The sequence below is a fragment of the Cyprinodon tularosa genome, unplaced genomic scaffold, assembly GCF_016077235.1.
Source record: "Cyprinodon tularosa strain WSP-4 unplaced genomic scaffold, ASM1607723v1 ctg918, whole genome shotgun sequence".
In the NCBI taxonomy this organism is placed as follows: Eukaryota; Metazoa; Chordata; class Actinopteri; order Cyprinodontiformes; family Cyprinodontidae; genus Cyprinodon; species Cyprinodon tularosa.
Window position 1 is genome coordinate 324,433 of NW_024039694.1, and position 27,398 is coordinate 351,830.

The 27,398-nt window shown below is 40.6% G+C and overlaps 1 protein-coding gene across 6 annotated transcripts in view; it reads left to right on the forward strand.

Moving 5' to 3' along the window:
- Positions 1 to 27,398, forward strand: part of LOC119776187 (myosin VIIA and Rab interacting protein) — a 193,188-nt gene that overhangs the window by 134,602 nt on the left and 31,188 nt on the right. For all 6 annotated transcript variants that reach the window (XM_038274471.1, XM_038274468.1, XM_038274470.1 and 3 more), the window contains exons 4-8: positions 3,143 to 3,279; positions 21,588 to 21,668; positions 24,649 to 24,746; positions 24,833 to 24,913; positions 25,231 to 25,383. In XM_038274471.1, the coding sequence (XP_038130399.1) occupies positions 3,143 to 3,279; positions 21,588 to 21,668; positions 24,649 to 24,746; positions 24,833 to 24,913; positions 25,231 to 25,383 (550 nt within the window). The remainder of the gene's footprint in view (positions 1 to 3,142; positions 3,280 to 21,587; positions 21,669 to 24,648; positions 24,747 to 24,832; positions 24,914 to 25,230; positions 25,384 to 27,398) is intronic.

A 27,398-nucleotide genomic window follows, 5' to 3' on the forward strand; every position in this document is an offset into this window, starting at 1 on the left:
TCAGTGAGCCTCAGGGGCACTCAGGATGCCTTTATTAGCATGGTTGCTTTCCTCCAAGGCTCTTTGTCTCACCAAACAGAAGCGTCAAGATGTACACTTAATTTGAAGTCAAGGGTGGGCTGTTTATTTATGCTATCTTCCCTTTCTGTTCTAATTTTAATGCAGACAGCAGAAAAGGTTGGTGTTGTTGGTATGTTGGTAAAAGCATACTTTTGATTTAGGCACCAAATATTCACCCAAACCAAAATGTATACAAATTCTAGACCACTTCCCATGACATACCTAGCCTGACGTAGTCCTACTCAATTCTAGTCAGAATATGAGTCTGATACTGCTCCCTAGAGCTGTGATTATGGGGCGTGTTTTGAACGAACCAGGAAAAAAAATGCCTCTGCACTCAATTTGATAGACCTACAACCAATAAGAGCAACGGAGTGCGTGACGTATGTTAAGCGATGCATTGTTGTTGTCAACAAAAATCAAAGCGTGCAGTTGCACGCCTAGAATAAGAAGATGAGCCTTGATCGCGTTTCTCTGTTCCTCTTTTAAAATTTATTTGCTGTCGATATCTTCTAGAACAGACCTAATAGCAGAATCTACACACCTCAACTCTCCAGCGGCAGCCATTGTTGTTGTCACCCAAGCGCGCTTTGGTCACGTGGTTGATTACGTTACTGTTGATCAACTGTCCATCATCGTATAAAGCCCGCCCTGACAATTTGATTGGATCGCCAGAGAGTGGGCGATCATACTCGCGCTACTATGGAGCAATGCCAGACCGAACTTCCCGACCTCAAACCTTGTGGGCGAGACTAAGTTCAGAATGGCACCCAGGCTATGACATACCAGCCAATCAAGGTGCATTGATTGGAGCCACATTCATCAATACTCTAATTTGTTGGCAGAACTGAAAAAAAGTGGTTTATGTAAGGGCTCATTGTTTTGTAGCAGGAGGAACCCAGAAATTAGTCAATAGTTTTCCAATTGCAGGACAGTTACTCTACCCACCGAGCCAAAGCAGCCCACTTACATTAGTTTTGGAATAATGTCAGGCGTAGCCGCTTCTAAAGGAGATAACCGAAGGCTCAAGCCCAGGGGCCTGTTCTGCTTTTAGTGCATTCTGATGGTCAAACCTGGTGAGCATGTAATGATTCACTGCAATCCCAGCATCTACTGTGCTGAAATCCCACAGCTGACTGGGCACACAGACTGTCTCTCATCACCATATTGCACCCTTAAGCTGCAAAGCTGGTTAGCATTTATAAATGAACCTTTTTACTGGACAGTCACCTGTTCGCTTGATAACTCAGAGGCTCCCAGTAACAATCTTTGTTTGTTATTCTACCTCGGCCCTCTCAGATCACTCTGGTTCTTTGGAACAGTTTTTCTGACTGGGCTTGCTGGTTAAAATCTTCAATTCGGAAGAATTTTTTTGTTTCTCTCAGTATGATAACCTAAGGCAAACATCCAATTGCTTCATTGTTTAATTGTATTTATACCACAATTTCAAATTACATTGGCTAAAACATTACAACATCAAGAACTGGTCATTATTGTCAGGTTGGTTGGAGGTTGGTTGAGGACCTAAATTCAGAGATGAGGAGGCAGAGATGAGTTTTTGCCGATTTAATCAAAGAAAGGGCAACAGAAATAAAATCCAAAGCCAAAATACAGGAAACCATAAAAACCATGTGACGTCAGAGGAAAACAGACAAATGAGGAGCCAAGTAACAATGAAAAACCAGCAATGAGGTACTGCACAGGGAGAGCATAAATGGGAGACAAAACAAAGACTGGGGTAATTAGCTGATATGGAGCAGGTGTGGATGGAAGTGACCTGAAGGGAGCTACAGGAAAGGAGACAAGCACAAGAGGGCGACAGAGAGTAACAAAAAACACAGCTTAAATATGCTCAAAATGGAAAATAAACTAAAGATCAACAATCATAATAACATAGATACTGAAAACTCAAAGTCCAAAATGGAAGAACCATAACAATTGTAGTGTTATCTGTATATTTTATTTTAACTTAAGAAACAAACTTTAATAAAACCTGCAGAACTTAGTTGGCGTTTTCAATGCAAACTGGCTTATAGACAAATTTTAAACCTTTTTGCTGTTCTGTTCTTTATATAATAATACTGAGACTATATTAAGTCGATATTAATCGGTGAAATACTTGGTTTACCTTTATTAGAGGGATTCTTGGCACTCCCTCTAGTCTAAACACCCTGACTGCCCTAAAATAATTTAAACAAACTATCATAATTTCTCTGAATAAAAAAGAATAAAGATGCAGCAACCTTCATTTCGCCAGCTGATCAGCACTAAGAAGAAAAATGTTGATGAGGATCTTACGCTTAAAACAACCTGAAAGGATGGTGACTTTGTTACTTTCCGTAGCTTGTCTTGAACAGTAAGGGAGTTCCTCCAGGCAACCAACCATTTTCCATCAGTGAGAGTTACTTTGCTGGAAAAAAAAAAGTCCTCTGCAAATGTCTGGCTTTGAAAAAAACTTTTGAACTTTATATGATTGAAATTAACAGGTTAACCCGAATAATATATGCCCAGAATCTGGGCATCTATGCCCAAGTCTGGCTTCCCAGAAACAGGATGGGAAGAAGTGATGTTTGATTCTAGACCTTCTGCAAAGAATCGAGATTTGCATGTTATTCTGAAGTTGAGCAGCAGAATGTGCATACTGGGTATTTGTTTTGTTTCCTCCAGCAGGGATTCTGCCTTGATTTGGACTCATTATTGGTGCAGCAGCAGCTAAAAAAAAATCCAAACAAGAGCAGAAGGGGCTGCGAGATTAAACACAGAGTTGGCAGAGTTTCATGCAATCCAGTGCAGCACTGCTGGAGAAAAGGGAGCTCCTTTCTCTGAGCTTTTTTGCTAAACCCTTTCTGCTATGGATCTATTATTTCTTATGTAATGATGTCTGTGCCAGGGTCTGTCGGGCTGCCATTGAATCACCCACTGTTTTTTTCTTCCAATAATGAAAGAAAATGCCAGACATAAAAGTATGCAGAACACTCAACTTGTATAACTGTCTATTTTTTTTTAAAGACAAGCAAATAAAAGTTAACAATAAAAACTTCCTTTTGACTTCATATTCTGTCTTCTTCTCTCATATCTGCAGGATTTTTAGGACGCAGTCCCTTGAATGGTATTACAACAATGTAAAGAGCCGCTTCAAGAGGTTTGGTAGTGCAAAGGTTCTGAAGACTCTGTACAGGAAGCACATCATTGAGAGAGGAACGTTCTCTGATCTCCCAGGTAACTGCTGCGATGTTTGCAATGGTTCAATAAAGGTGATCTCTGGTTTGACAGGAATTGTATCAGACTTCATTTACAATTAAACATCATTTTAGTTTGATCCAAAGGTTGACTTATTATTAAACTTTAGTAAACAATTTCTCATTGTCAGTCCACAGATTTTTCCTAGTCTTTTATTTTCTGTTATTAGTTTATTGGCCTCCTATATTAGATTCAATTCAATTCAGTTTATTTATATAGCGCCAAATTCACAACACATGTCATCTCAAGGCACTTTACAGTTCAACCAGATCATACAGTCAAATTGATACAAAGTTTTCTATCTAAGGAAAACCAGTTGATTGCATTGACTCATTGACTCAAATACAATCCCCCACACTAAGCATGCTTGTAGCGACAGTGGAGAGGAAAAACTCCCTTTTAACAGGAAGAAACCTCCAGCAGAACCAGGCTCAGTGTGAGCGGCCATCTGCCGAGGCCGACTGGGGTTCAAGGAGACAGAAGCAGAGATACAAAAAGCAGCTGTAAAAGGCGGCCCCGTCCAGGAAACACACAGCCAGGCAGACAAGCTCCAAGGCAGCTCCCATGCCAGAGGACGAAGAGAGCACATCCACTCAGTCACGGTCAGAGAAACAGGACCACACTGGAAAACAGGCCGATCTCCAACATCTATTAACAAGGGTGTTGATAGAAGCAGCACAGCTGATGTTTTTTTCCAGGATGACGTCACAGCCAAACAGGAACAGACGAGGCAAAGCTACTCTGAGGAAAAGCAGAGAGAGCAGAAGGTTAGAGATTGAACTAACAGATTCTGCAGAATAGGAGAACAGAGAGAGAATGAAGCAGAATGATGAAATGGGGGTCCCTATGTCCTCCAAAAGTCTAAGCCTATAGCAGCATAACTATAGAGATAGCTCAGGATAACCTGAGCCACCCTAACTATAAGCTTTATCAAAAATGAAAGTTTTAAGCCTAGCCTTAAAAGTAGACAGGGTGTCTGCCTCACGGACTAAAACTGGTAGTTGGTTCCACAGGAGAGGAGCCTGATAACTAAAAGATCTGCCTCCCATTCTACTTTTAGAAATTCTAGGAACCACTAGTAAACCTGCAGATTGAGAGCGAAGTGCTCTGTTAGGAACATGAGGAACAATCAGATCTCTGATATAAGATGGAGCTTGGCCATTTAAGGCTTTATATGTGAGAAGGAGGATTTTAAATTCTATTCTTGATTTAACAGGAAGCCAATGAAGAGAAGCCAGGATAGGAGAGATATGATCTCTCTTTTTCATTTTCATTAGAACTCTGGCTGCAGCATTTTGGATCAGCTGAAGGCTTTTAACTACAGTTTGTGGACTTCCTGATAGTAAAGAATTACAATAGTCCAGCCTTGAAGTAACAAATGCATGGACTAGTTTCTCAGCATCACCCCTGGACAGGATATTTCTAATTTTTGCAATGTTCCTCAGATGAAAGAAGGAAATTCTAGAAACCTCTTTGATATGGAATTTAAATGACAGGTCCTGATCAAAAATAACACCAAGATTTTTTACTTTATTATCTGAAATCAGTTTAATCCCATCCAAATGAAGTGACTGGCTAATCAGTTTCTTTTTCAGAGACTCTGGTCCAAAGACTATAACTTCTGTTTTGTCTGCATTCAGAAGCAGAAAATTAAGAGTCATCCAGGTTTTTATGTCTTCAAGACATGCCTGTAATCTATGTAATGGGTTAGCTTCATCTGGATTTATAGACAGATATAGCTGGGTATCATCAGCATAACAGTGGAAATTAATCCCATGCTGTCTAATAATTCTACCAATTGGGAGCATGTATAAAGTAAAGAGAATTGGTCCTAGCACTGATCCCTGTGGTACTCCACAGGTAACCTTTGAGCGTGTTGAAGATCTATCATTAACATGAACAAACTGAATTCGATCAGATAGATAAGATTTAAACCAGTCTAGTGCTGTTCCTTTAATTCCAACAAAATATTCAAGTCTTTCTAAAAGAATATTATGGTCAACTGTATCAAATGCAGCACTAAGATCCAACAGGACGAGCACAGATACAAGTCCATTATCTGAGGCCATGAGAATATCATTAGTGACTTTCACCAGAGCTGTTTCAGTGCTATGATGAGCTCTAAAGCCAGACTGAAACTCTTCAAAAAGTTCATTATGGTGGAAGTGATCGCAAACTTGTTTGGCAACTACTTTCTCAAGAATTTTGGATAAGAAAGGAAGATTGGATATACACTATATTGCCAAAAGTATTTGCTCACCTGCCTTGACTCACATATGAGCTTAAGTGACATCCCGTTCCTAATCCATAGGGTTCAATATGACGTCGGTCCACCCTTTGCAGCTAGAACAGCTTCAACTCTTCTGGGAAGGCTGTCCACAAGGTTTAGGAGTGTGTTTATGGGAATTTTTGACCATTCTTCCAGAAGCGCATTTGTGAGGTCGCACACTGATGTTGGACGAGAAGGCCTGGCTCTCAGTCTCCGCTCTAATTCATCCCAAAGGTGTTCTATCGGGTTGAGGTCAGGACTCTGTGCAGGCCAGTCAAGTTCATCCACACCAGACTCTGTCATCCATGTCTTTATGGACCTTGCTTTGTGCACTGGTGCACAGTCATGTTGGAAGAGGAAGGGGCCAGCTCCAAACTGTTCCCACAAAGTTGGGAGCATGGAATTGTCCAAAATGTCTTGGTATGCTGAAGCATTCAGAGTTCCTTTCACTGGAACTAAGGGGCCAAGCCCAGCTCCTGAAAAACAACCCCACAGCATAATCCCCCCTCCACCAAACTTTACACTTGGCACAATGCAGTCAGACAAGTACCGTTCTCCTGGCAACCGCCAAACCCAGACCCGTCCATCAGATTGCCAGATGGAGAAGCGCGATTCGTCACTCCAGAGAACGCGTCTCCACTGCTCTAGAGTCCAGTGGCGGCGTGCTTTACACCACCGCATCCGACGCTTTGCATTGCACTTGGTGATGTATGGCTTGGATGCAGCTGCTCGACCATGGAAACCCATTCCATGAAGCTCTCTGCGCACTGTTCTTGAGCTAATCTGAAGGCCACATGAAGTTTGGAGGTCTGTAGTGATTGACTCTGCAGAAAGTTGGCGACCTCTTCGCACTATGCGCGTCAGCATCCGCTGACCCCGCTCCGTCAGTTTACGTGGCCTACCACTTCGTGGCTGAGTTGCTGTCGTTCCCAAACACTTCCATTTTCTTATAATACAGCTGACAGTTGACTGTGGAATATTTAGGAGCGAGGAAATTTCACGACTGGATTTGTTGCACAGGTGGCATCCTATCACAGTTCCACGCTGGAATTCACTGAGCTCCTGAGAGCGACCCATTCTTTCACAAATGTTTGTAAAAACAGTCTGCATGCCTAGGTGCTTGAATTTATACACCTGTGGCCATGGAAGTGATTGGAACACCTGATTCCAATAATTTGGATGGGTGAGCAAATACTTTTGGCAATATAGTGTAGGTCTATAATTGACCAAGTCATCTGGGTCAAGAGACGGTTTCTTAAGCAGAGGTTTAATTACAGCAATCTTAAAAGCTTTAGGTACATATCCCTGTAACAGAGATAGATTAATCACATCTAAAATGGAGGAGGAGATCAAAGGGAATACCTCCTTAAATAACCTGGTTGGAACTGGATCTAACATACAAGTTGAAGGCTTAGATGAAGACAATAATTTTGCTAATTCAGAGAGTTCAACTGGATCAAAGCAGTCTAAACCCGGTTCAGATTCCATGACTACCTCAGGTACAATCGCGGATAGAGGAGTGCTTATGATCTTATTTTTAATAAGATCAATCTTATTTATAAAGAATCCCATAAAATCATTGCTGCTAAGAGCAGGTGGAATGGACGGTTCAACAGAGCTATGGCTCTGGGTGAGTTTGGCAACTGTATTAAAAAGAAATCTAGGATTATTCTTATTCTCCTCTATTAATGAGGAGAAGTATGCTGCTCTTGCTTTACAAAGGGTCCTCTTATACAGCAGTAAACCATTTTTCCAGACTAGGAAGGACTCTCGCAGGCCTGTGGAGCGATATTTTCTCTCCAGTTTCCTAGCATTTTGCTTCAAAGTACGCAGCTCTGCATTAAACCAAGGAGCAAGCTTTCTATTTTTAACAGTTTTCATTTTCAAAGGAGCTGCGTTGTCTAAGGCAATACGCAGAGAACTAGCAACCCCCTCAACAAAATCATCAACCTGTGAAGGGGAATAAGCTAAGCTTTTGCACTCTGCAGCACTGCTCAGTGACACAGAGCAGAGAGAAAGTGAAGCAGATTCTTTAAAATTTATAACTGCACTATCTGATAAAGATCTACTAAAATTGAACCTTCTTTTGGGGGAGGAGAACTCTGTTAAAGTAATCCTGAAGGTTATTAGAAAGTGGTCAGAGAGGACAGGGTTGTGAGGAAATACTGTTATTTCTTCACATTCTATGCCGTATGTCAGCACAAGATCCAAAGTATGAAGATGAGAATGCGTGGGACTATTCACATTTTGAACAAAGCCAATAGTGTCTAAGATAGCATTAAAGGCTGCTCTTAAGCTATCGCCTTCAATGTCAGCATGGATGTTAAAATCTCCCACTATGATGACCCTGTCAGTATTTAATACCAAATCAGAAAGGAACTCTGAAAACTCATCTAAAAATTCAGAGTAAGGACCTGGTGGACGATACAAAGTTACAAAAAGAAGAGGTTTTCTTGCCTTGAAATTTGGATCAGGGAAATTAAGGGTTAAATGTTCAAAAGAGTTGTAGGAATTAATTGTTTTGGGAGTAATCAGTAAGTCAGACTCGAAGATTGTTGCTACTCCTCCTCCTCGCCCAGAACTTCTGGGGATGTGAAAATTTAAATAGCTTGAAGGAGTTGCCTCATTTATGCTCACATAATCCTCTTGCTGCAGCCAGGTTTCTGTAAGGCAAAACAAGTCAATGTGATTATCACAAATCAAGTCATTAACTAGTAGACTTTTAGATGCAAAGTAAACATGTTTTTCTTCATGTTCTCAGATCTATAAGATAAATTGACACTAATTTGTTTTCTTGAGAGTGGGACATGATGCAATGCTGTTTCTGACATATTAGTTTATCGTACTTTCTGGGCTATAAGCCACTACTTTTTTCCTGTACTTTGAATCGATGTGAAGCACAGCAAGGCATGAAAATCGTGCAGCTCCTGTTGTTAAGCGTAGCCAGTTGCGATTCCTTCTCATTGCAGAGAAACGCCTCTCGGAAGTGGCAGATACAACAGGTAGAGTCAGTGCCAACTGCAGCAGCTTGTATAGATTTGGGTAAACAGCCCTTGCCACAGTTTTTTGAAGATTTTCATGTGACACAGACAGTAGAGGATTTAATCCACCTCTGCCCCAACAAGGTGGTGGTAGATTTTGCAGAGGCTGAACATACTTTTGTATGAGAGGTTCAATTCCACTTTTGTCACATCTTAACACTGCTGCACAGGCCTGTGTGAGTTCAACAGCCTCTCCCGTGAGTCGTCTGTCCAGTTTGCAAAGGATGGTTTCCAGCACTGGGAAATAAAGGTGCTTTTGGTATCCAGGGGTCTCACTCTGGGACATTTGTACAGTATTTAAATTATGTTCTTCTCTGTGGCCCAAAGTCGTTGTTATCAGGAAATTGTTGAGGGAGGTGGGGGGTTGTGCAGCCCATTATCTTTTCCATACAAGTGGTCCAGGACCAGCAGGTGTCTGACTTTGAATGTTCACATCCTCGGGGATGGAGACGTTGTTGTCTCGGCAGAACTGCTTTACTGATCCCCATACATCGTTCCATTTGTCAGTCTGTCTCTGTGACACAAAGTGCATTTTTTTTGTCGGTGAGCACAGCCGCTTGGAGGACTGAAGGACTTTGTGTGTGACGTGAATCACACGCAGTATGTCTCAGGTACAATGAGATATGTAATGAATGACAACCTGCCCATATGCTCACACAGACCAGTGGCCTCCACTGACCATTTGTCTTCCTTATCACTCATTTCTCCTAGGCACTGTGTAACTGCAGAGTAGTGTGTTTTAAAGCTACAGTGTGTAATTTTCAGCGACATCTAACGTTCAGACTGCAGACTGCAGCAACATGAACGTCTCCCCCCCACCGCTTCTCCCCCCCAACAGTACGGCGAGCGTTACGGGACAAAATGTCTTCCACGACGTGGGCATCACCTACCTTCTCAAGTGATGAGGTTTGTTTACATAGATAATTTTACAGATAGTATTTCATTAGTCTGTGTAGGGTATAGATTTCATGTAGACTTAAGATAATAAATATACCCGTTATTTTTTCTACGTCGTCGTGACGTTTTGGTGAGCTGCTTTGCATGGTGATATAAACAGACGAAGTAATTGTAATTTAACAGCGAGATTGTGTTCGCTGGAAGAATATATATTCCCCGTTTACAGAGTCCAAGTCTTGTTTGTGGCACGGGGGTTACAACGCGAGGAAGAGGGAAAGGAAGAGGGCAGAGAGGCCGGGGTGAGCGTGCAGCTAGGGCCAGGCGAGAGAGGGGAGCCAGCGGGGTGAGAGCAGAGGAGGAAAGGCTTGAAGATCTCCAAAGGAGCCGGAGAGAAGTAACCGAGGTATATATCCAGAAAATCATTTTACAGAAAATTACTGAATCATTACCTGTGAAACGTCAGGGACGTTGCTGAATAAGTATACTGGAGAGTAACAGCATCATCACGCAGCATGTTATTGTTTTAGACAGGTCTGAGCATCCTGTACTCCAAAAACTGCAGTGATATTAGACAATTGTGTGTGTAGGATTAATTACCTGTCCAACAGAAAACTGGCAACTTGAGCGTCACTTTGAAAACCTTTTTCCTCCATCAGTGACTTCCATCGTGTAAATGCCGTGCCAATGTTGATCCGTGTTTTTTGTCGTTTCTTGTCACGCTTGCGTTTATTCTCGTCGTGTTTCCACTTCTTATATGACGGGGGTTCGGTGTCCGCCGCTTTTCGTTGTGATACAGAGTAGGCATGATCCTCCATTCGTCTGATGTTTGGCCACACAGTGCCAAACAGTTTGCAAAGTCACTCACGCCTGCCGCCTTGTTCACCTTTCTTGTTACTGAGGCGCAGTATACCTGCTTCTTCTTCTTCTTTGGTTTCAGGCAGACTAAACGCTTCTCAGGCCTAATACTGCCATCTACTGTTCAGTACCGTCTCAGTTAATCTCTCTCAACTTGCCGTAGTTATTTTCGAGCGTAACGGGAGATCTCGCAATCGCTAGTTTGTTGCCTCTGCGCTTGCCGTAGCGCAAAGATGTCAGCCTCCATGGCTGCGAGACCCGCTCCTATGTAATTATAAATAACGAATTCTAAGGCAACGCAAATATTAAGGTTAAGAGGCTGAGCTCATAGGTGATGATAAATAACATAGTTATGTATAATATATTAAATTTCTGACTTTATATGCCTGTAATTATTACACACTGTAGCTTTAACGGCATGCATAGTGCGCCACTTGCATGCCCAGCGTGTCTTACTGGGCTGTGCAATTTCGGTTGGCTTCATAACCAGCGATTTCTGGACTTCAATAAAGCGATGATTGTTTGCCGGCTCTGCAAATACTGAGTACAGTTTCAGGAAGTCAGGAATGTTTTGACACTATGGTTCACCGTGCAGCAGTCCACAAGCACGAGATTCAGTTTGTGAGCCAAGCAGTGTATGTATGCTGTGTATGGATGCATCCCTTTAATGCGCTGCTGCACTCCAGACACTTGGCCAGACATTACAGAGGCACCATCATAGCTCCGGGCAACAATTGGGATGTTTTTCAGTCCACACAGTCTCCAATCCACTGTTTATGGTGTCCACGATCCCAGCTGCATTTTGAGATGCATAACAATCAATAAAACACAAAAAACACTCCTTGATTTTAAGCTGCATATCTGAGCAGTGTGACAGCTGCTCAGTTTTGGATGACCTGGCCTCATCTGCGATTACAGCAAAAAACCCAGTGTCCTGCACGTTCTCTGCAATTTCCGCATGAGCCAAATGTGCGCATATTTCAATTATTTTGTTCTGAAAATCTGGACTTGCAGCATTGAAATAATTAGACTGCATACTTTGAAAGTCGGAATCATATTTCGAAAAAATGTGTAAAGATAATTCCCACGAGATTCTGAATCAGTAGCCTCCCTGTGTCCATAGAAAGGCATTCCAAGTGCAGACATCAATATCACGATATTCACTACTTTACAAAGATAAGATCTGTTCTTCTCAACCGTGGCGTTGTGGCTTTCCAACAATATGGCAGCTATCGATCCTCCAGATGTGCTCTGTTTGAAGTTGTCCAATTTAACCATATAGTTCTTATGGGCCAGAGAATTTGCATGTTTTCACAGTTTGATGCTTAGTTTTTTCCAGTCACTTACGCCCTTTCGGACCGATTCCTCCAAGCTGCTGTCAGTCTGCAAGTCGCGGCAGGCGAAACAGAAGACAGCATCTTTTAAAACTGGGTATTCAAGCCAACAGTACTTGTAGTATTACATGGAAAACGCTGATTTAGTCTTTCCAAACAATCTTGAAGGAAAATCTGGAAGAATAGGCTGCTTAGGACAGCAGTGCTTGTCGCCAAGATCATTTGTAGTTGCTATGCTGTATTACTACCATTACTATCAATATACCTTTTTACAGGGCCAGGTTGGTTAAAAAAAGCTTGTTTGAAAAAGGGCAGTTTGCACAGCTCTGGCAGTATTTAGCTTATATGTAAGAATGTGTCACAGTAATACATTTAGGTGTGACAAAGAATAAAATGTCCCTAATGATGCCAAGCTGTGGATGAGTTTCCTCTGCAGCCGAGTTGGCTTCTGTTTTTTACCAATTCCAACTAAACTCTGTTCTGACCTGCTAGGATCACGGTTGACCTGCATCCGCGGCTGACAAAGAGGCATTATTTCATATCCTGATACATGGGATTACAGGGATGCAGAGAGGACAGATGGGTGATTCAGTCAGGCATAAAACGCAAGTGGATATGCTTGACATGAAGGGATGTTAGGGAATACATCGTCACTGCCACAAATGAAGTTCAATCTGTCTGGGATTTATCAAGAGATTTTGGACCCTGAATAATGTGTGATGAAATGAAAACCTTTCCACGAGAAATGAATGTTTCTTTTATTAAATGTTTTTTATGTTAATACACATCTATGACATTAAAAGGCTACAATTTAAAAGTCTGCTTCCTAAAATCAGCCCCTAGAATATAAGACATACTAACAGTTGTTTCACACTTCTTTGTTAAGTATATAATTCCAAATGTGTCAATTCATAGTTTTGATGCCTTCAGTTTGAATCTACAATTTTCATAGTCATGAAAATAAAGAACACTCTTTGAATGAGAAGGTGTGTCCAAAACTTTTTTTTATTTATATTTTTTAAAAACAAAGCGGAGTGTGTATGACGTCATCCGCGCACCGGACTGGCGTTGTGACAGGCAGCCCGGGCCACAGGCGGCTACGCTCTACCCCTTATATTAATTCGGCTAGCTAATCTGAATCGTTCTATTCCATTTCGAGAGCGAGATCATCTGTGGTAGAAGCAGTAGACATCTTCCAGGCATGTGAGTAAAACTAGCAGCAGTTCAGCGGACAGGATGAATGAACGGTAGCCAACGCGCGCGGATGACGTCATGCACACTCCGCTTTTTAAAAAAATATATCAATATAAAAACTATAACCGCGGATGTCTGGGGGACAGTGATTCGCCTACATGTTCTGAATGCTGGCGTACCATAAAGAACAAATTATGAATTGTTTAGTTTGTGCCTTCAAGTCGTTGTCCAAAGGAAGACGTTATTTGGATATAACCTAACCGAATATCTTCAGAACAGCTCCGAATGACACAAAACTAATATGGATGAGTAGAACATGATGTAATAACGTAAAATCAAGGGCCCAATGTAAAAAAAAAAAAAAAACGGTGTTCCCCTTTAATGCCTTCTCTCCTCCTCTTCGCCGTTCTGTCTGCCCGGCAGGCTAAGCTAATCATCCGGTGTACTCCTTCCATCTCCCGCCAGTTAACCTCTAGAGACCTGCTTCGGCCAACTGTAGCCTCTCCTAGCTCGGTCTCCCCGCTGTCTTTCCCCTCCCTCTCCGATCTACCGCTGTGCTTCTCTGCTCTCCTGAGCTAGCACCAGCAAGCTGCTTTCTTCTCTCACCACACTGGTGCGCTGTTTCCCCGGTGGGCTTTTCTGATCTCCCGCTGCAGTTCCTTAGTTCCAGAGGGGGGGCGTGGATGGCAGCATATTTCTTCTGGTGCTCTCTCTGTTGGTGTTCTTGTATTGATATCCTGATGCTCCTCTGGGTTATTTTTTTTGTGTGTGTGTGGGCAAGTCCTATGTTTGTTTTACCCTGGATTTTTTGATTTGCTATAAAGTTACGTATTTGCATGACATTTGCACCCTCGGCTCTGCGTACAATCAAATATTAAACTATGTTTTGTAAAAATCACATACCTAGAATTTATATAGGTCTTCTCATTTCATTATGCGACTCCAAGAAACATTTTTAATGGAGCACTAAAGTGTACGTGTTGCTTTGGCCAAAACAGCAGCACAGCAGCATAATTTTAAAGCAAACACACAGACAGGTTTACTTTCAGCAGATCTATAATCAGTCTTTTTAGTGCACTTTTGAAAATGAACCTGCTGAACTGTGGCTCTAGTCTTTCAGAGACTTGGCGGGCTTTCGGCAGTGCTGGAGCCATTTGTCTTGTCGGCGCTTTTTCCAGCTGAAGGCTTGCAGACTCTGAGCTTTGCCTAGAAGGAGTGGAGGGCAAATGTTAAATAGGAGCCCAGAGCTACCGCTGGTAAAAGGCAAACTCCAGAACTAGGGGGCTGAATCCAAATGCTTTCATGCAGATTTGTTCTCCTCTTTGTGTATTCATTTATAAATTCATTTTTGAAGTGATTTATGCTGGGCTGTTGGGGCTTATTCTTTCTTCTATTACCGGCTGAGCATTTCCGATCCCTATAAGCTTTTATTTTTTGCAGCACCGTTCTCCTCCTTGTTCCTGCTTTAAGAAGATTAATCCAATCAAAGACAGATTACTTAGGCTGCTTTCTGAAAATCTGAGAAAATTAATTATGCGCAACCTTTTGCTCCCTCATTTTGTATTTCATCTCCCTGATTTCAATCTTGAGAGCTTTGTTGTGGCCAATTAACTTCTTCGGATACTCAAAAACAGACAGTAGTCAAAGCTCATCCTGATTGTCATTAATATTTGCTGATATATGTTCCACAGATCAGCTACTAAGCTCCTATTTGTGGTATAATTTACAATTATTACACAGTTAAATGTCATCTCCATCATGTTATACTAAACTCTCAACTTGATCCCAAATTAAAGAGACAATAGACCATATGTGTGTTTGTTCGTCTCCTCCTCCAGCCTGGATGATAATAAACAGTCATCTTGTCAGTTCAGTCATTGTTCTGAGGACTGTTTACAGGGCTTGTGTATGCTGCCAGATGCGTTGCTGTAATTGAATGCGAACCGTCTGGTCTGTCCTCCTCCTGCTGCTGCTGCTGGCACTTCAGGAATGCCTTTAGAGCTTCATTTATATATATATCCTCAAACCTTTTTTCTCTTCCTTTCATTTTCTTCAAAATACGTCACAAAGTAGGAATTGAAAAATATAAAACAGTATACGTATAAGCATTGTTTTTACGAAGGAGCAAAATTAAGTTGAAAAAGTGTGTGCTATATTGATCTGGGTACTGTTTGGGGTTTGGCTTCAACATTCTTGCAAGATAAAGCATTTACTCCATGAAGTCACATGATCTTGCTGAATATCTCCTTTTTGTTATTTGGGATTTTTCATTCGGTTGTATGGAGCACTGTGGGAGCCTGGAAGAGCAGTGCTGCTTTGGGCCTATCACTATTGCTGCAGAATATTTTTTTTCTTAGCCACGGCAGAATGCAAAGTTACTTTAGTCGAGCAAGTTATGTCACTGTTGCAGTTGTACCAAGAGGCAACATGAAAATAACAAAACTTACATCCCCTGTGTGGGTTTTTACCATTAATATTCTTTCACCACTGCCGCAAATCGGGCTACACCCTAAAAACTGTATTTTCCTCCAATACTTCCTGTTTTGATGTGGTCTCATTTGCAGTCTGTCCAGTTTAAGGGATGCTTCCAGTTCACAAAGACACAAATGTCAAACTGCTGCCTCTGAATGCAGATTTATAAGCTTGTGTTTTTGTTTGGTTAGGAAGCGATGCTCCAATGGTTTACCTACACCACTAGACAGAAACTATTGATCGGATTAATTGTGATTACTACTAATTTAGTTGTCAATAAATTGTTCCCTGGAGTGTAGAGACTAAAACATGCCTTTAGCTGAGAGAGCAACTCACTTAGACTGGCAATTATACCAAAGTTGTAAAAAAAATATATACATATTTTGCATTTCAGATTAAAAGAAACAAACGTTTTCATCTCTCAATATGTTATATCCAGAACTGCACAATTAAAAATTGAACTTTATTGAGAAATTCACCTCTGCATTTAACCCATCTCCTTAGGGAGCATTGTGCTGCCATCGTGGGGAGCCCGGGGAGCAGTGTGGGGTTAAGGGTCTTGCTCAGAGAGACAGATTGGCACTGCTCAGGATTCCAAGCTCTATGCCATAACCACTAGGCAGCCTCTCCCCTTTGAAACAAGTAGAAAAGTTTCAGTTTCACCTGGTTTAATTCTGTAAGAAATTTTCTTTAAGGAAACTTTGGCTATCAAATTATTAACTGAAAAAATATTTAGCAGATTAACCGATTAACAAAATGGCTAGTTGCAGACCTAAATATTATTATGTTATTTTGTTGTGTGTATCTTGTGTTGATACTTCGCACTACCTCTTGACCATGAAATAAACAGCCATTCAATTCAGTTTAGTTTATTTATATAGCACCAATTCACAACACGTCATATCATAGAGACAATTCGACCAGATCATACAGTCAGACTGGTTCAAAGTTTTCTATCTAAGGAGCAACAGCTCATTTACTCGAAGGAAATTCCTCACACTACACATGCAACAGTAGAGAGGAAAAACTCCCTTTTAACAGGAAGAAACCTCCAGTAGAATCAGGCTCAGTGTAAGCGGCCATCTGCCAAGGCTGACTGGGGTTCAGAAGCAGAGGTACAAAAAGGTAACTGTCAACCAACTCCATAAGCAGCCCCGTCCAGGAAACACACAGTCAGGCATATGAGCCCTGAGCCAGCACCCATGTCAGAGGATGAAAAATGAAAAGCAGAAATAGAACCTTATTGATCTCACAAAGTAGAGATTAACTCTCTGCATTTAACCCATCCCTTGGGGGGATCAACCTGTTTATTTGCAACCTTCTCAGAGCGCAAGCGCACTGCTCTAACCACTAGGCCATCACTCCCCCCAAATAACAGAACATACAGTTAGTCACAGTCGGAGAAACAGGACTACACTGAAAAACAGGCCAAGCTCCAACATCTGTAAACAAAGTTGTTGATCGCAGTAACACAGCTGATACAAGAAAAGACCAGATGAAGCTACTATGATGAGAAAAAGCAAGAAAAGTATAATGTTAGAAATTGAACTAACAAATTCTGCAGAATAGAATAGAGAAAGAATACCCTGTTTGCTAAAAAGCAAGAATCTTATTCTCAGAAAAAAATTAATTTCACTGTGCCCTTAAGCAAACACCACACATTTACATTTGTTATTGTAAGATAGAACTAGCTTTCTCTTTACTCCCCAAAGCAACTAGTTGGCACGTAGATAGCACAAAATCTTTTTATATGTGTACTAAATTATTTCTCTGCAAGTAATGAGTAGCTTAATGTAAGTTTGCTGTTGAAATATTTTCATTTTTGGTTTTCTTAGAAGCTTGTAAGTCATACATTATTTTGAGTAATGTGATGTATTGATATATCTTCTATCAATCCCTGTAAGCAACTGCTGATACAGCTTTTATCTGTAGTTGTGGCCCATAACAATCCAATAGAGCATCCAGATTCATGTTGATCATCTGTTATGGAAGTGTTTCCTCACTTTTGACCAATTGGGTGTTTGCCCGGTTGAGTTGGTTCCGGGCAGACATTGTCCAGCATACACTTAAAAAAGTGTAACATGTATCTATTCACTCAAACTAATCCCTCTCACTGTAAACTAAATAAAATTATTGATTTGATTGTATAACTCATTCTTTTTGGATTTTGAGAGATCAAGTTTTATCTAACCTGAACTAAATACACGTACAAAAGACCCAAAACAAATTTTTTTGATTTCTCTCAATATTTATATATTTATTCATGGCCTGCAGGTAATTTTTTTTGTTTGAGTCACATGTGAACTGAGCTTTGCATGCAGTCACAGCACGTGATCAAGTCCAAGTCCCAGACCATGAGAGAGTGCCATTTTAGTCGTCTCTGCATCCTGGGTGAATTCCGGCCATAAATAAACACAAGTAGCAAATCAGTTGCATATAATCAAAGTTCAACCGTTCGTTCAACCCGCCTACATCCAGAGCTAAACAAACTTTGCTTTAAGGTACAGTGTGGTGTTTAGTTAGAGTTAAATGCTGGATACCCGCCATCACTGGCAGCCGCAACCTCCTGTGTTATAAAGAGCAGGAGCGCTGCTGTGGTTAGCATGTTTGAGAAAGATGCTAACTGCTACCACTTGCTAAGTTTAGTTAATGTCAATTTACACCACCTGGATTTTTTACTTGAGCAATGTTATACTTTTTCCAGTGTAGTTGTTTTGAAATAGAAAGACAAAGGTGTGATTGGAGCCGAAACTTGCTTATTAAAAGCACAGTTATACATAAAACCAGGAGGGGACTGCTGTTGCATGCATAGCAATTTGTTTACAAACTTTTCTATATTTTATTGGGAGTTTGGAAACAAATTTCAAAATTGAAACTGTTAGAATTATGTCTTTACTAAAATATGGATGTTAAAGGATGTTATTAAAGACATCGACAAATCACAGCAACCCTACTTTATAGCATCAAAAACCAAAACGAACAGCCCTAAAATTCCTTTCCAGTCTTTTCAAACCTGCTGTAACAAATACAGCTGCATAAATAGTGTGCTGTGTAATTGAAATGTATTCCTGAAAGATCAAAGTGAATTGAACTGACTCTTCTATTTTAAAATCAGCACACAGTTACTTTAAACATTGGCATGCACTTAAAAAAAGATTAGATTTAGTCTATAGACAATATTATGGTGGATCTTCCATCTTCCAAATAGATGCAAAACTGTAAAAGAAATGGATACTGTTTGCTACAACATTAATGGATGTTGCAAGAGCAAAACAATAAAGACAGCTTCTGTATGACTGACAAGTTTTTCTCAGTGTGCGCAAGCAGCAAATCTTTGGAGGCATCCCCGTTCTCTCTGAAAGCTTTGCTTTTGTGTCTACATCGTCTTCAGCTGTTGAGGGTTTTAACACAGATCTGTTGTCGTCTTTAGAAACTATAATCCAGCTCTATCAGGGCAGAAAGTGCAATTCTGTTCTGTGTGGCTTCATCCAACTATTAAAATGACAAGGGAAGGGTCGGAGGAGTGGGTGATGCTCTGAGGTGCTTCCTGCAATCGGCTGTGCACAGGCTGATGGGGAAAATGTGCCTCTTGGAGCTAAATGTGCAGAGAAACATCAAACTTTTAGCTTCTTTATGTGTCACTATGCATCAAGGTGACAGGTGAAATTGCTGGTTTTTACGCTCAGCTTTAAGGAATGTTGCAGCACACACTGACAAACAGTAGCTCTTCTTGTTGTAGAGCTAAAAATGGCAAATCCCACTTTGCAGCTGTACAATCTGCTCCTGCCAAATAATAAGTAGAGGGGGGAAATGCTACTTGCTTTTATTCGGATTCATATCAGGTTTTTACTTTCTAAATGGTTTTATAAAATAAGTTTCAGCACTTTGTAAGAATGTCACACATTTAAAACTTAAGGGACTTGTCAAGCTTAGCTCCGGAAGCAGAGTGGAGGAGTGATGACTTTGTGGGCTGTTTTTCTTGGCATTTTGACAGCTATGGCAGGGAAATGTAAGCCTGCCTGGACTGCTTAACAACAGATTCACAACAAACCACCAGGAGCATTTATCTGTCTCTGCTGCGACTGCAGCATGGCCAACGGGAGGAGCAACAGGGCTGAATTAACTACAAAACCTTGGAATCTGACAAAGGATAGGAGAGAATTTAGTCAAAGTGATCACACGAAGGAAATAGAACACAAGTAAATGACTTGGAATTGACGCGGATCCAAGTTTGTTAAATTTTGTCTAATTCCACAAAGGATATAAAGATCAGCACAGAGGTTTATTTAGTCATGGAAATTTCTCTGCCATTCCACGGTAGCCCCCCTTTGTTCTCCTAGTTTCTAGTTTTTAAAAGCTGCAAGTCCGAGTACAACCACTTCAGTTTTACTGCTGGTCTAATGAGGAGCCCCTCGGGAGACTTATCTTACTGCACTTAATGGGCCTCTAAGGGAATGTGGGCTTTAGAAAAGGAAAACCTTTTAACCAGTAACCTTATCAGAGGGTTTCTGTCCTTTAAATTAAACCTGTTGAAATATATTGTTACTCAAATCCCTTTTATTCCACATTTGCATTGCTCTATATGCAGATTTTCTTTGACTGAAGCCACACAAATATACACTATATTGCCAAAAGTATTTGCTCACCTGCCTTGACTCACATATGAGCTTAAGTGACATCCCGTTCCTAATCCATAGGGTTCAATATGACGTCGGTCCACCCTTTGCAGCTAGAACAGCTTCAACTCTTCTGGGAAGGCTGTCCACAAGGTTTAGGAGTGTGTTTATGGGAATTTTTGACCATTCTTCCAGAAGCGCATTTGTGAGGTCGCACACTGATGTTGGACGAGAAGGCCTGGCTCTCAGTCTCCGCTCTAATTCATCCCAAAGGTGTTCTATCGGGTTGAGGTCAGGACTCTGTGCAGGCCAGTCAAGTTCATCCACACCAGACTCTGTCATCCATGTCTTTATGGACCTTGCTTTGTGCACTGGTGCACAGTCATGTTGGAAGAGGAAGGGGCCAGCTCCAAACTGTTCCCACAAAGTTGGGAGCATGGAATTGTCCAAAATGTCTTGGTATGCTGAAGCATTCAGAGTTCCTTTCACTGGAACTAAGGGGCCAAGCCCAGCTCCTGAAAAACAACCCCACACCATAATCCCCCCTCCACCAAACTTTACACTTGGCACAATGCAGTCAGACAAGTACCGTTCTCCTGGCAACCGCCAAACCCAGACCCGTCCATCAGATTGCCAGATGGAGAAGCGCGATTCGTCACTCCAGAGAACGCGTCTCCACTGCTCTAGAGTCCAGTGGCGGCGTGCTTTACACCACCGCATCCGACGCTTTGCATTGCACTTGGTGATGTATGGCTTGGATGCAGCTGCTCGACCATGGAAACCCATTCCATGAAGCTCTCTGCGCACTGTTCTTGAGCTAATCTGAAGGCCACATGAAGTTTGGAGGTCTGTAGTGATTGACTCTGCAGAAAGTTGGCGACCTCTTCGCACTATGCGCGTCAGCATCCGCTGACCCCGCTCCGTCAGTTTACGTGGCCTACCTCTTCGTGGCTGAGTTGCTGTCGTTCCCAAACACTTCCATTTTCTTATAATACAGCTGACAGTTGACTGTGGAATATTTAGGAGCGAGGAAATTTCACGACTGGATTTGTTGCACAGGTGGCATCCTATCACAGTTCCACGCTGGAATTCACTGAGCTCCTGAGAGCGACCCATTCTTTCACAAATGTTTGTAAAAACAGTCTGCATGCCTAGGTGCTTGAATTTATACACCTGTGGCCATGGAAGTGATTGGAACACCTGATTCCAATAATTTGGATGGGTGAGCAAATACTTTTGGCAATATAGTGTAGCAGAAATAGCACTAAAAATAAGGCTACAGGCTTTGAGAATATTTTGGTGGATGCAGTATGTTTAAAAGTCAAATCAACCTATAAAATAAGCTGCAAGTTTCTTTAAGCTGTCATTTTGTATTTTGCGCTAACAACCACACAAGAGAAAAAAATGGAAAAATGAAACAGCACAAGCGGCAAGCTAATAGAAGCAGGTGGGAAATCCAGTCCACAAAATGTTTGATGACATGTTGTTCAGTGTAACCTACTTTTAGCATAGCTGCTTTACAAAAAAACTGCATAATTTGTGCCGGATGTTTGAGTTTCAGTGGAAGATGTCAGGAGAAAGACTTTCCTGGTTTCCCTTTGTATTTTAGAAAGCAGCGTTAACGACGGCAGCAATGACAACGATGGAAGCCTCTGCGGCAGCGACTCCGTCTTCTACAGGCAGAGCGAAGGTGAGAGATGTGTTGATGAGCGCTCACATTCTGCAACAGAGATGGAAAGATCATACTGTATTTGCAATTTTAGGGCTTTTATCCTTTGTATTGTTTGTTGATTTTCACTGCCACCACCAGTATTTTCTTCCTTCTCTGTTCTTCTAAATGGTTTATCTTTTTGGCGCTTCACTTGCTAATAACAGCTTTAACTTTTGGGCGTTATTTCAGTGATGGCATGAGTGTGGGAGGAACATGTTTTGTGCTACACAACAAACACTAGAAATAACAACAAATACATAGAGATATCTATTATCAGACACATACAAGCACATTCAAACCCTATGAGTTGAGTAGAAACCCTCACAGTGAGTTAAAACTAGAATTTTTCATTTAGAATACTTTATCTTAAGTTTTAAGCATGTCAGCCAAGTGTAAAAAAAAAAAAAAAGCAACAAAAAGCAGACTCATAACCTTCTTTCTCACTAACCTGTACCAAACTTGTTTTAGGTCAGAACGGATTTCCAATAAATTATATCTTTTTGCTTAATGTTTTTAAAACAAGCAAGATGTTTTTTTGTAGATGTTTTTGTTACTGTTTTGAATATGTAAATTACCTAAATGAATCTGCATTTTCAATTTCTCTGGCTATCAGAAGCCAGTATAAAAAAGGAACAACACAATAAAACTTCAATTAAATCAAGCTTCTGTGAAATCAAATTGTCCACTTAGGAAGGAACACTGAATTACAATCAATTTCACATGCTGTTGTCCAAATTAAACAGACAAAGGGGTTAGAATTATTGGCAATTAGCAAAAAACTCACTAAATAAGTGGTTCTGCAGGTGGGGACCACAGTTTTCTGGCTGATGTTTGGTAAATTTTCAATGCTGGTGGAGCTTTCACACTAGTGGTAGCACACGCAAGCTCCACAACCCACACAAGTAGCTCAGGTAGTGCAGCTCATCCAGGATGGCACATCAATTCAAGCTATGGCAAGATTTTGTGTGTTTGTCATCGTAGTGTCCCAAGGCTATAGGCACTACCAGGAGACAGGCCACTAGACCAGGTGGGCAACAACCCAGCAGCAGTACCGCTACCTCTGCCTTAGTGAAAGGAGGAGCAAGAGAAGCACAGCCCTAAAAAACTGACCTCCAGCAGGCCACCACTGTGCATGTATCTGCACAAATGGTTAGAAAGGGACTTCATTAGGATGTTATGACCTCCACAGATCGGGGTTGTGCTCAAACCCGAACATCGTGCAGGATGCCTGGCATTTGTTAGAGAACAACAGGATTGGTAAATTCACCCCTGGCACCCTGTGCTATTATCAAATTAAAGCAGGTTCACACTGAGCACGTGTCTGGAGACACTGTGGAGAGCTATCTCTTCCCTGCAACATCCCTCAGCATGACCAGATTGGCAGTAACAGTGTGGGGTGGTATTTCTTTTGAGGGCCTCACAGCCCTCCATGTGCTCGGCAGAGATAACATTACTGGCATTACAGTAGGTACCGAGATGAGATCCTTTAATCCCTTGAGAGACCATGTGCTGGTATGGTTGACCCTGGGTTCTTCCTATTGCAGGAAAATGCTAGAACTCATGTGTCTGTAGTGTGTCAGAAGTTTCTATAAGATGAAGGCATTGGAGCTATGGACTGGCCCGTCCTTTTTCCAAGACCTGAATCCCATTGAGCACATCTGGGACATCATGTCTCGATCCGTCCACCACCATCATGTCCTGGACTCGCTATGAATACTCAAAATTGAAAAAATACATAGAAATTTCAGCATACGCCAGCGTTTTAGGAGATTCTGTGACATCAGGCATACGCTGAATTAATCGTCAAGGTGTGACAGGGGCTTTAGGGGCGAAAGTTTCCCATAATCCTTTGCATGGCATATTAGCACAGCCAACCTCAAGGAGTTTAACAAAAATACATTATTGAGTGTTTATGTGTACTCTGTGTGACATCAAAAATATACACACCTTCACAAATCCTCATTTGTGTAATGGGGAACTTCATGTGTTCCCTACTTTCGTGTTACGTGGTAAGTTTTAAACCGCAGAATGTTATTACAATTCAATTTCGAAAAAAATTTAAGTAATAAGTTATTTTGACTTGATCAAATGTGGAGCAATATAGACAGTAAAAAAGTGTTCAAATAATGCTTCCAGATTTGTATATGACACCGTATGTCACCTCTGTCATGTCAGCAGTAAGATATGTCCCAAAAATTTTACAATATCCCTTTATATTTATGAATGGTTTCTGCACCTACACCATCTATTTCACCTTGCTCTGGAGGCGGATACACCCTTAATCAGCAGTTTATCATTGCTTTTAATTTAATGAACCCATCTTTGTATTAAATTACTCAAAAAGTTAGAATTTTCTGCAGTTCCACATTAACCAGGCTATGCACAATTTAGAAGTGTTACAGCTTCCTTCCTGCTGGAGCAATACTTAACGGAAACACCAGTACCTGTTATAAAGAGCCTGATCTTGTTACCTTATTTGTTGTAGTGAAGCTGCAGGTTGATTATTTTAGCTGCTTAATCAAATTTTTTCTGTTAAAGAATGTATGCAGGAGTAGCGGCAGCATTAAAATCTCAGATACATACACCAGTATATAATTTGAGACCTGAGGCTACTATGGCCAGTCCTGATTTTAGTGTCTCTGATTTGTTCACGCTCAGAAGTGCTAATATTCTCACACAAAATCATATGCTATAGGGAGTAGATTGCATTTTTGATGCTATAAGATGATGTGTCGATAAAAACTTATCTACAAAGATTCCTATTGAATTTTCCTGCCCATATGCTCTGTTAGTCTAGTTTAAATGGGAACTTCAGTTTGGGAATCACAAAAGTCAAGCTGAGTAAAAATATGAATATGTATTCTTGTCAGGCATATGGCAGGTAAGATGGATTTTAGAGGCTTTCACTCAAGTTTATGTGATTAACTTATCTATCTGTGGTCTTTTGTCGTGATAACAGGACACAGTATGGCAGAGACCCTCACAGTCGCCCTGCGTGTTGCTGAGGAAGCTATAGAGGAGGCCATTGCTAAGGCTGAGGAGTTCCGGGATAGTTTGGTAGGACACTGTTTAACTTTTCTTTACTATTCTCCTCCAAACTTTTCAAGTAATTTTCTGCTCTTTTGAATCAAATGCGTGTGTAGGAGAAACAGAATGAGGCTCGATATCTACGGGACCACAAAGAGGAGCTCATAGAGGAACTCGCAACAACAATTGTACAAAAAGTAAGCTGTACAAATGTGTGTTGTCTTTTTACGACTTTATTTTTCCACTAAACCAAAAATAAATATTTCAAACAAACATCATTCGAACTAGAATGCATAAATGATAGGCAATCATCTTGTCTTGTTGTCAGAATTGGAACAGTTATATTAAAGCATAAAACGCTGAGCTACACTAAAATAAGTTGGTTAATTAAAGTACATTTAATTTAGAGTTCTATTTTAAAAAGGAATGTTTAAAACTATGAACATTTTACATAAATGTGTTGAAATCCTTATATTTTTAGATGTTATATTTATCTTTCTTTTGTTCTGATCAGATCATTCAGAGGAGGAAGCGATCAGAGATGCAGACAGAGTATGACTTTGTCTGGCCACAACCCCAATCTCTAATCCAGACCAGCGAGCTGCCATCTCCTTCTCAACCTCACACTTCATCACAAGACCCTCTAAAGACCCCCTACCCTCTCTGGGTGAGTCACTTTCATCCTTTCATATGCCTGTCAGGAATGCAATAACAACATGTCCTAATGATGGATGTATACTGTTTCTAGCTTGTTTTCCCTCCCAACCATATAGTTTATTAATATTTTCTGCATATATCTTGTTCTTCTTCGGTTAACCCTTTAATTCCCTGGGGTGTGGGTGTGATGCTACAGTATGTTAAAAAATCTAAGATTAAGCTTTAGGAGGTAAAAATCAATACTTTTTTAAAATAATTGTCTAAATAGCGGAGACTTGAATTGAATCTAGACCACAACTTTGCTGTAAGATCCTCCCTTGTATACCTCATAGTGTGTCAAACACAGGTCCAATAGGTTTGATATTAATTAAAAATCTTAGTATATTACAAAAAAGCATATCATTTCTGTGTCAGATCATTTGTCATTCATTTTGATATAATTATCAATATCTCACTGACTGAGTTAGTCAAGTATGTGGTTATCAAATTTAGTTTTTTGGTTTTGTATTTTTTTTCTTTGTTCAAATTTACAGCTCTATGGTGGGGTTTGTATAGCTTCTAAGTCAGGTTTACATTCAAAATTCCTTCAAATCCTAGGAAAGTGTGAAGTTTGATGTATTTTATTTATGAAATTAAGATTTGAAAAAAAGTTTAAAAATATGACAAAACAAAGAATGAAATGAGAAGTGTTTGTGATTTCTGGATTTCTGGTTTTAGACTATGCTACTATAACAAACATACATGCATGGTGAACATATGTATATATGCATGCTCATTTAGCTTTAAAATAAGCAAAAGCAAACAGACAAAATACATAAAAATATTTCAGAACCCACTTCGAAAACACTTCATATGCATCTTAAAGATGGTTTAGTTAACAAAAAAGACTGACTTTCATCAATCAATCAATCAAACAATTAAAATTATAATATTACTAAAATAATTCAAAAAGGAATCGAAAATAAAAAAGCATTATATGCATAAAATTAAAAGTTAATAAAATAATTCAATTTAAACAATTAAATTACAGTTTTCATAATTCCCGAGACCTTACCAGTGGCGAGGACTCTGAAATAACCTTATACTGTATGTCCAAGGAACCTCTAGTGTTTTTAAGGGGTAAAATAGTCACGCCTCACCTGTTTTTTACTTTAAAATGTTCATGTGAATTAATTTAATAGTCTTTATTAAAGGAATAGTACACCCAAAACATGATTAGCCTTCATTTTCTACTCACCCCCATGCTGAACAACACTCTGGAGTACTTTTTGATATCTCAAATGCATCTGGAGATCTGGGAGGCTTCTTGCTGTCTGCTGACATTTAAATAATGGAGGTCTACGGTGCCTGAGGCAGAAAGGTCCATAAAAGTCCACAAAAAACGTGTCAATATTCCTCCATACTGCTCGTCCAATGTATTCCAAGTGTCCTGAGTGGGTAGCATCCAGAATTTACTCGAAACGAAGTCATTTAGAATGTTTTTAGAGCATAAACAGTAGTGTATAGGATTTCCTAAAAGCGCGTTCACGAATCTACGGAAACCGCGGCAGACCAAACCAGATGAAAGTGCGCATTCAGCTCGGCAAAGAACTCATGCTCTTTTTCAACACTGAATTCCTCAGACATTTTTCTTTTGTTGTTTCTTTCTTTGCACAGGTAAACAGCACATTTCTTCTTCTACGCTTGCATTATCGGCAGAGCAGACGCTGAATGCGCACTTTCGTCTGGTTTGGTCTGCCGCGCTTTCCGTAGACTCGTGAACGCGCTTTTAGGAAATCCTATACACTACTGTTTATGCTCTAAAAACATTCTAAATGACTTCGTTTCGAGTAAATTATGGATGCTACCCACTCAGGACACTTGGAATACATTGGACAAGCAGTATGGAGGAATATTGACACGTTTTTTGTGGACTTTTATGGACCTTTCTGTCTCGGGCACCATAGACCTCCATTATTTGAATGTCAGCAGACAGCAAGAAGCCTCCCAGATCTCCAGATGCATTTGAGATATCAAAAAAGTACT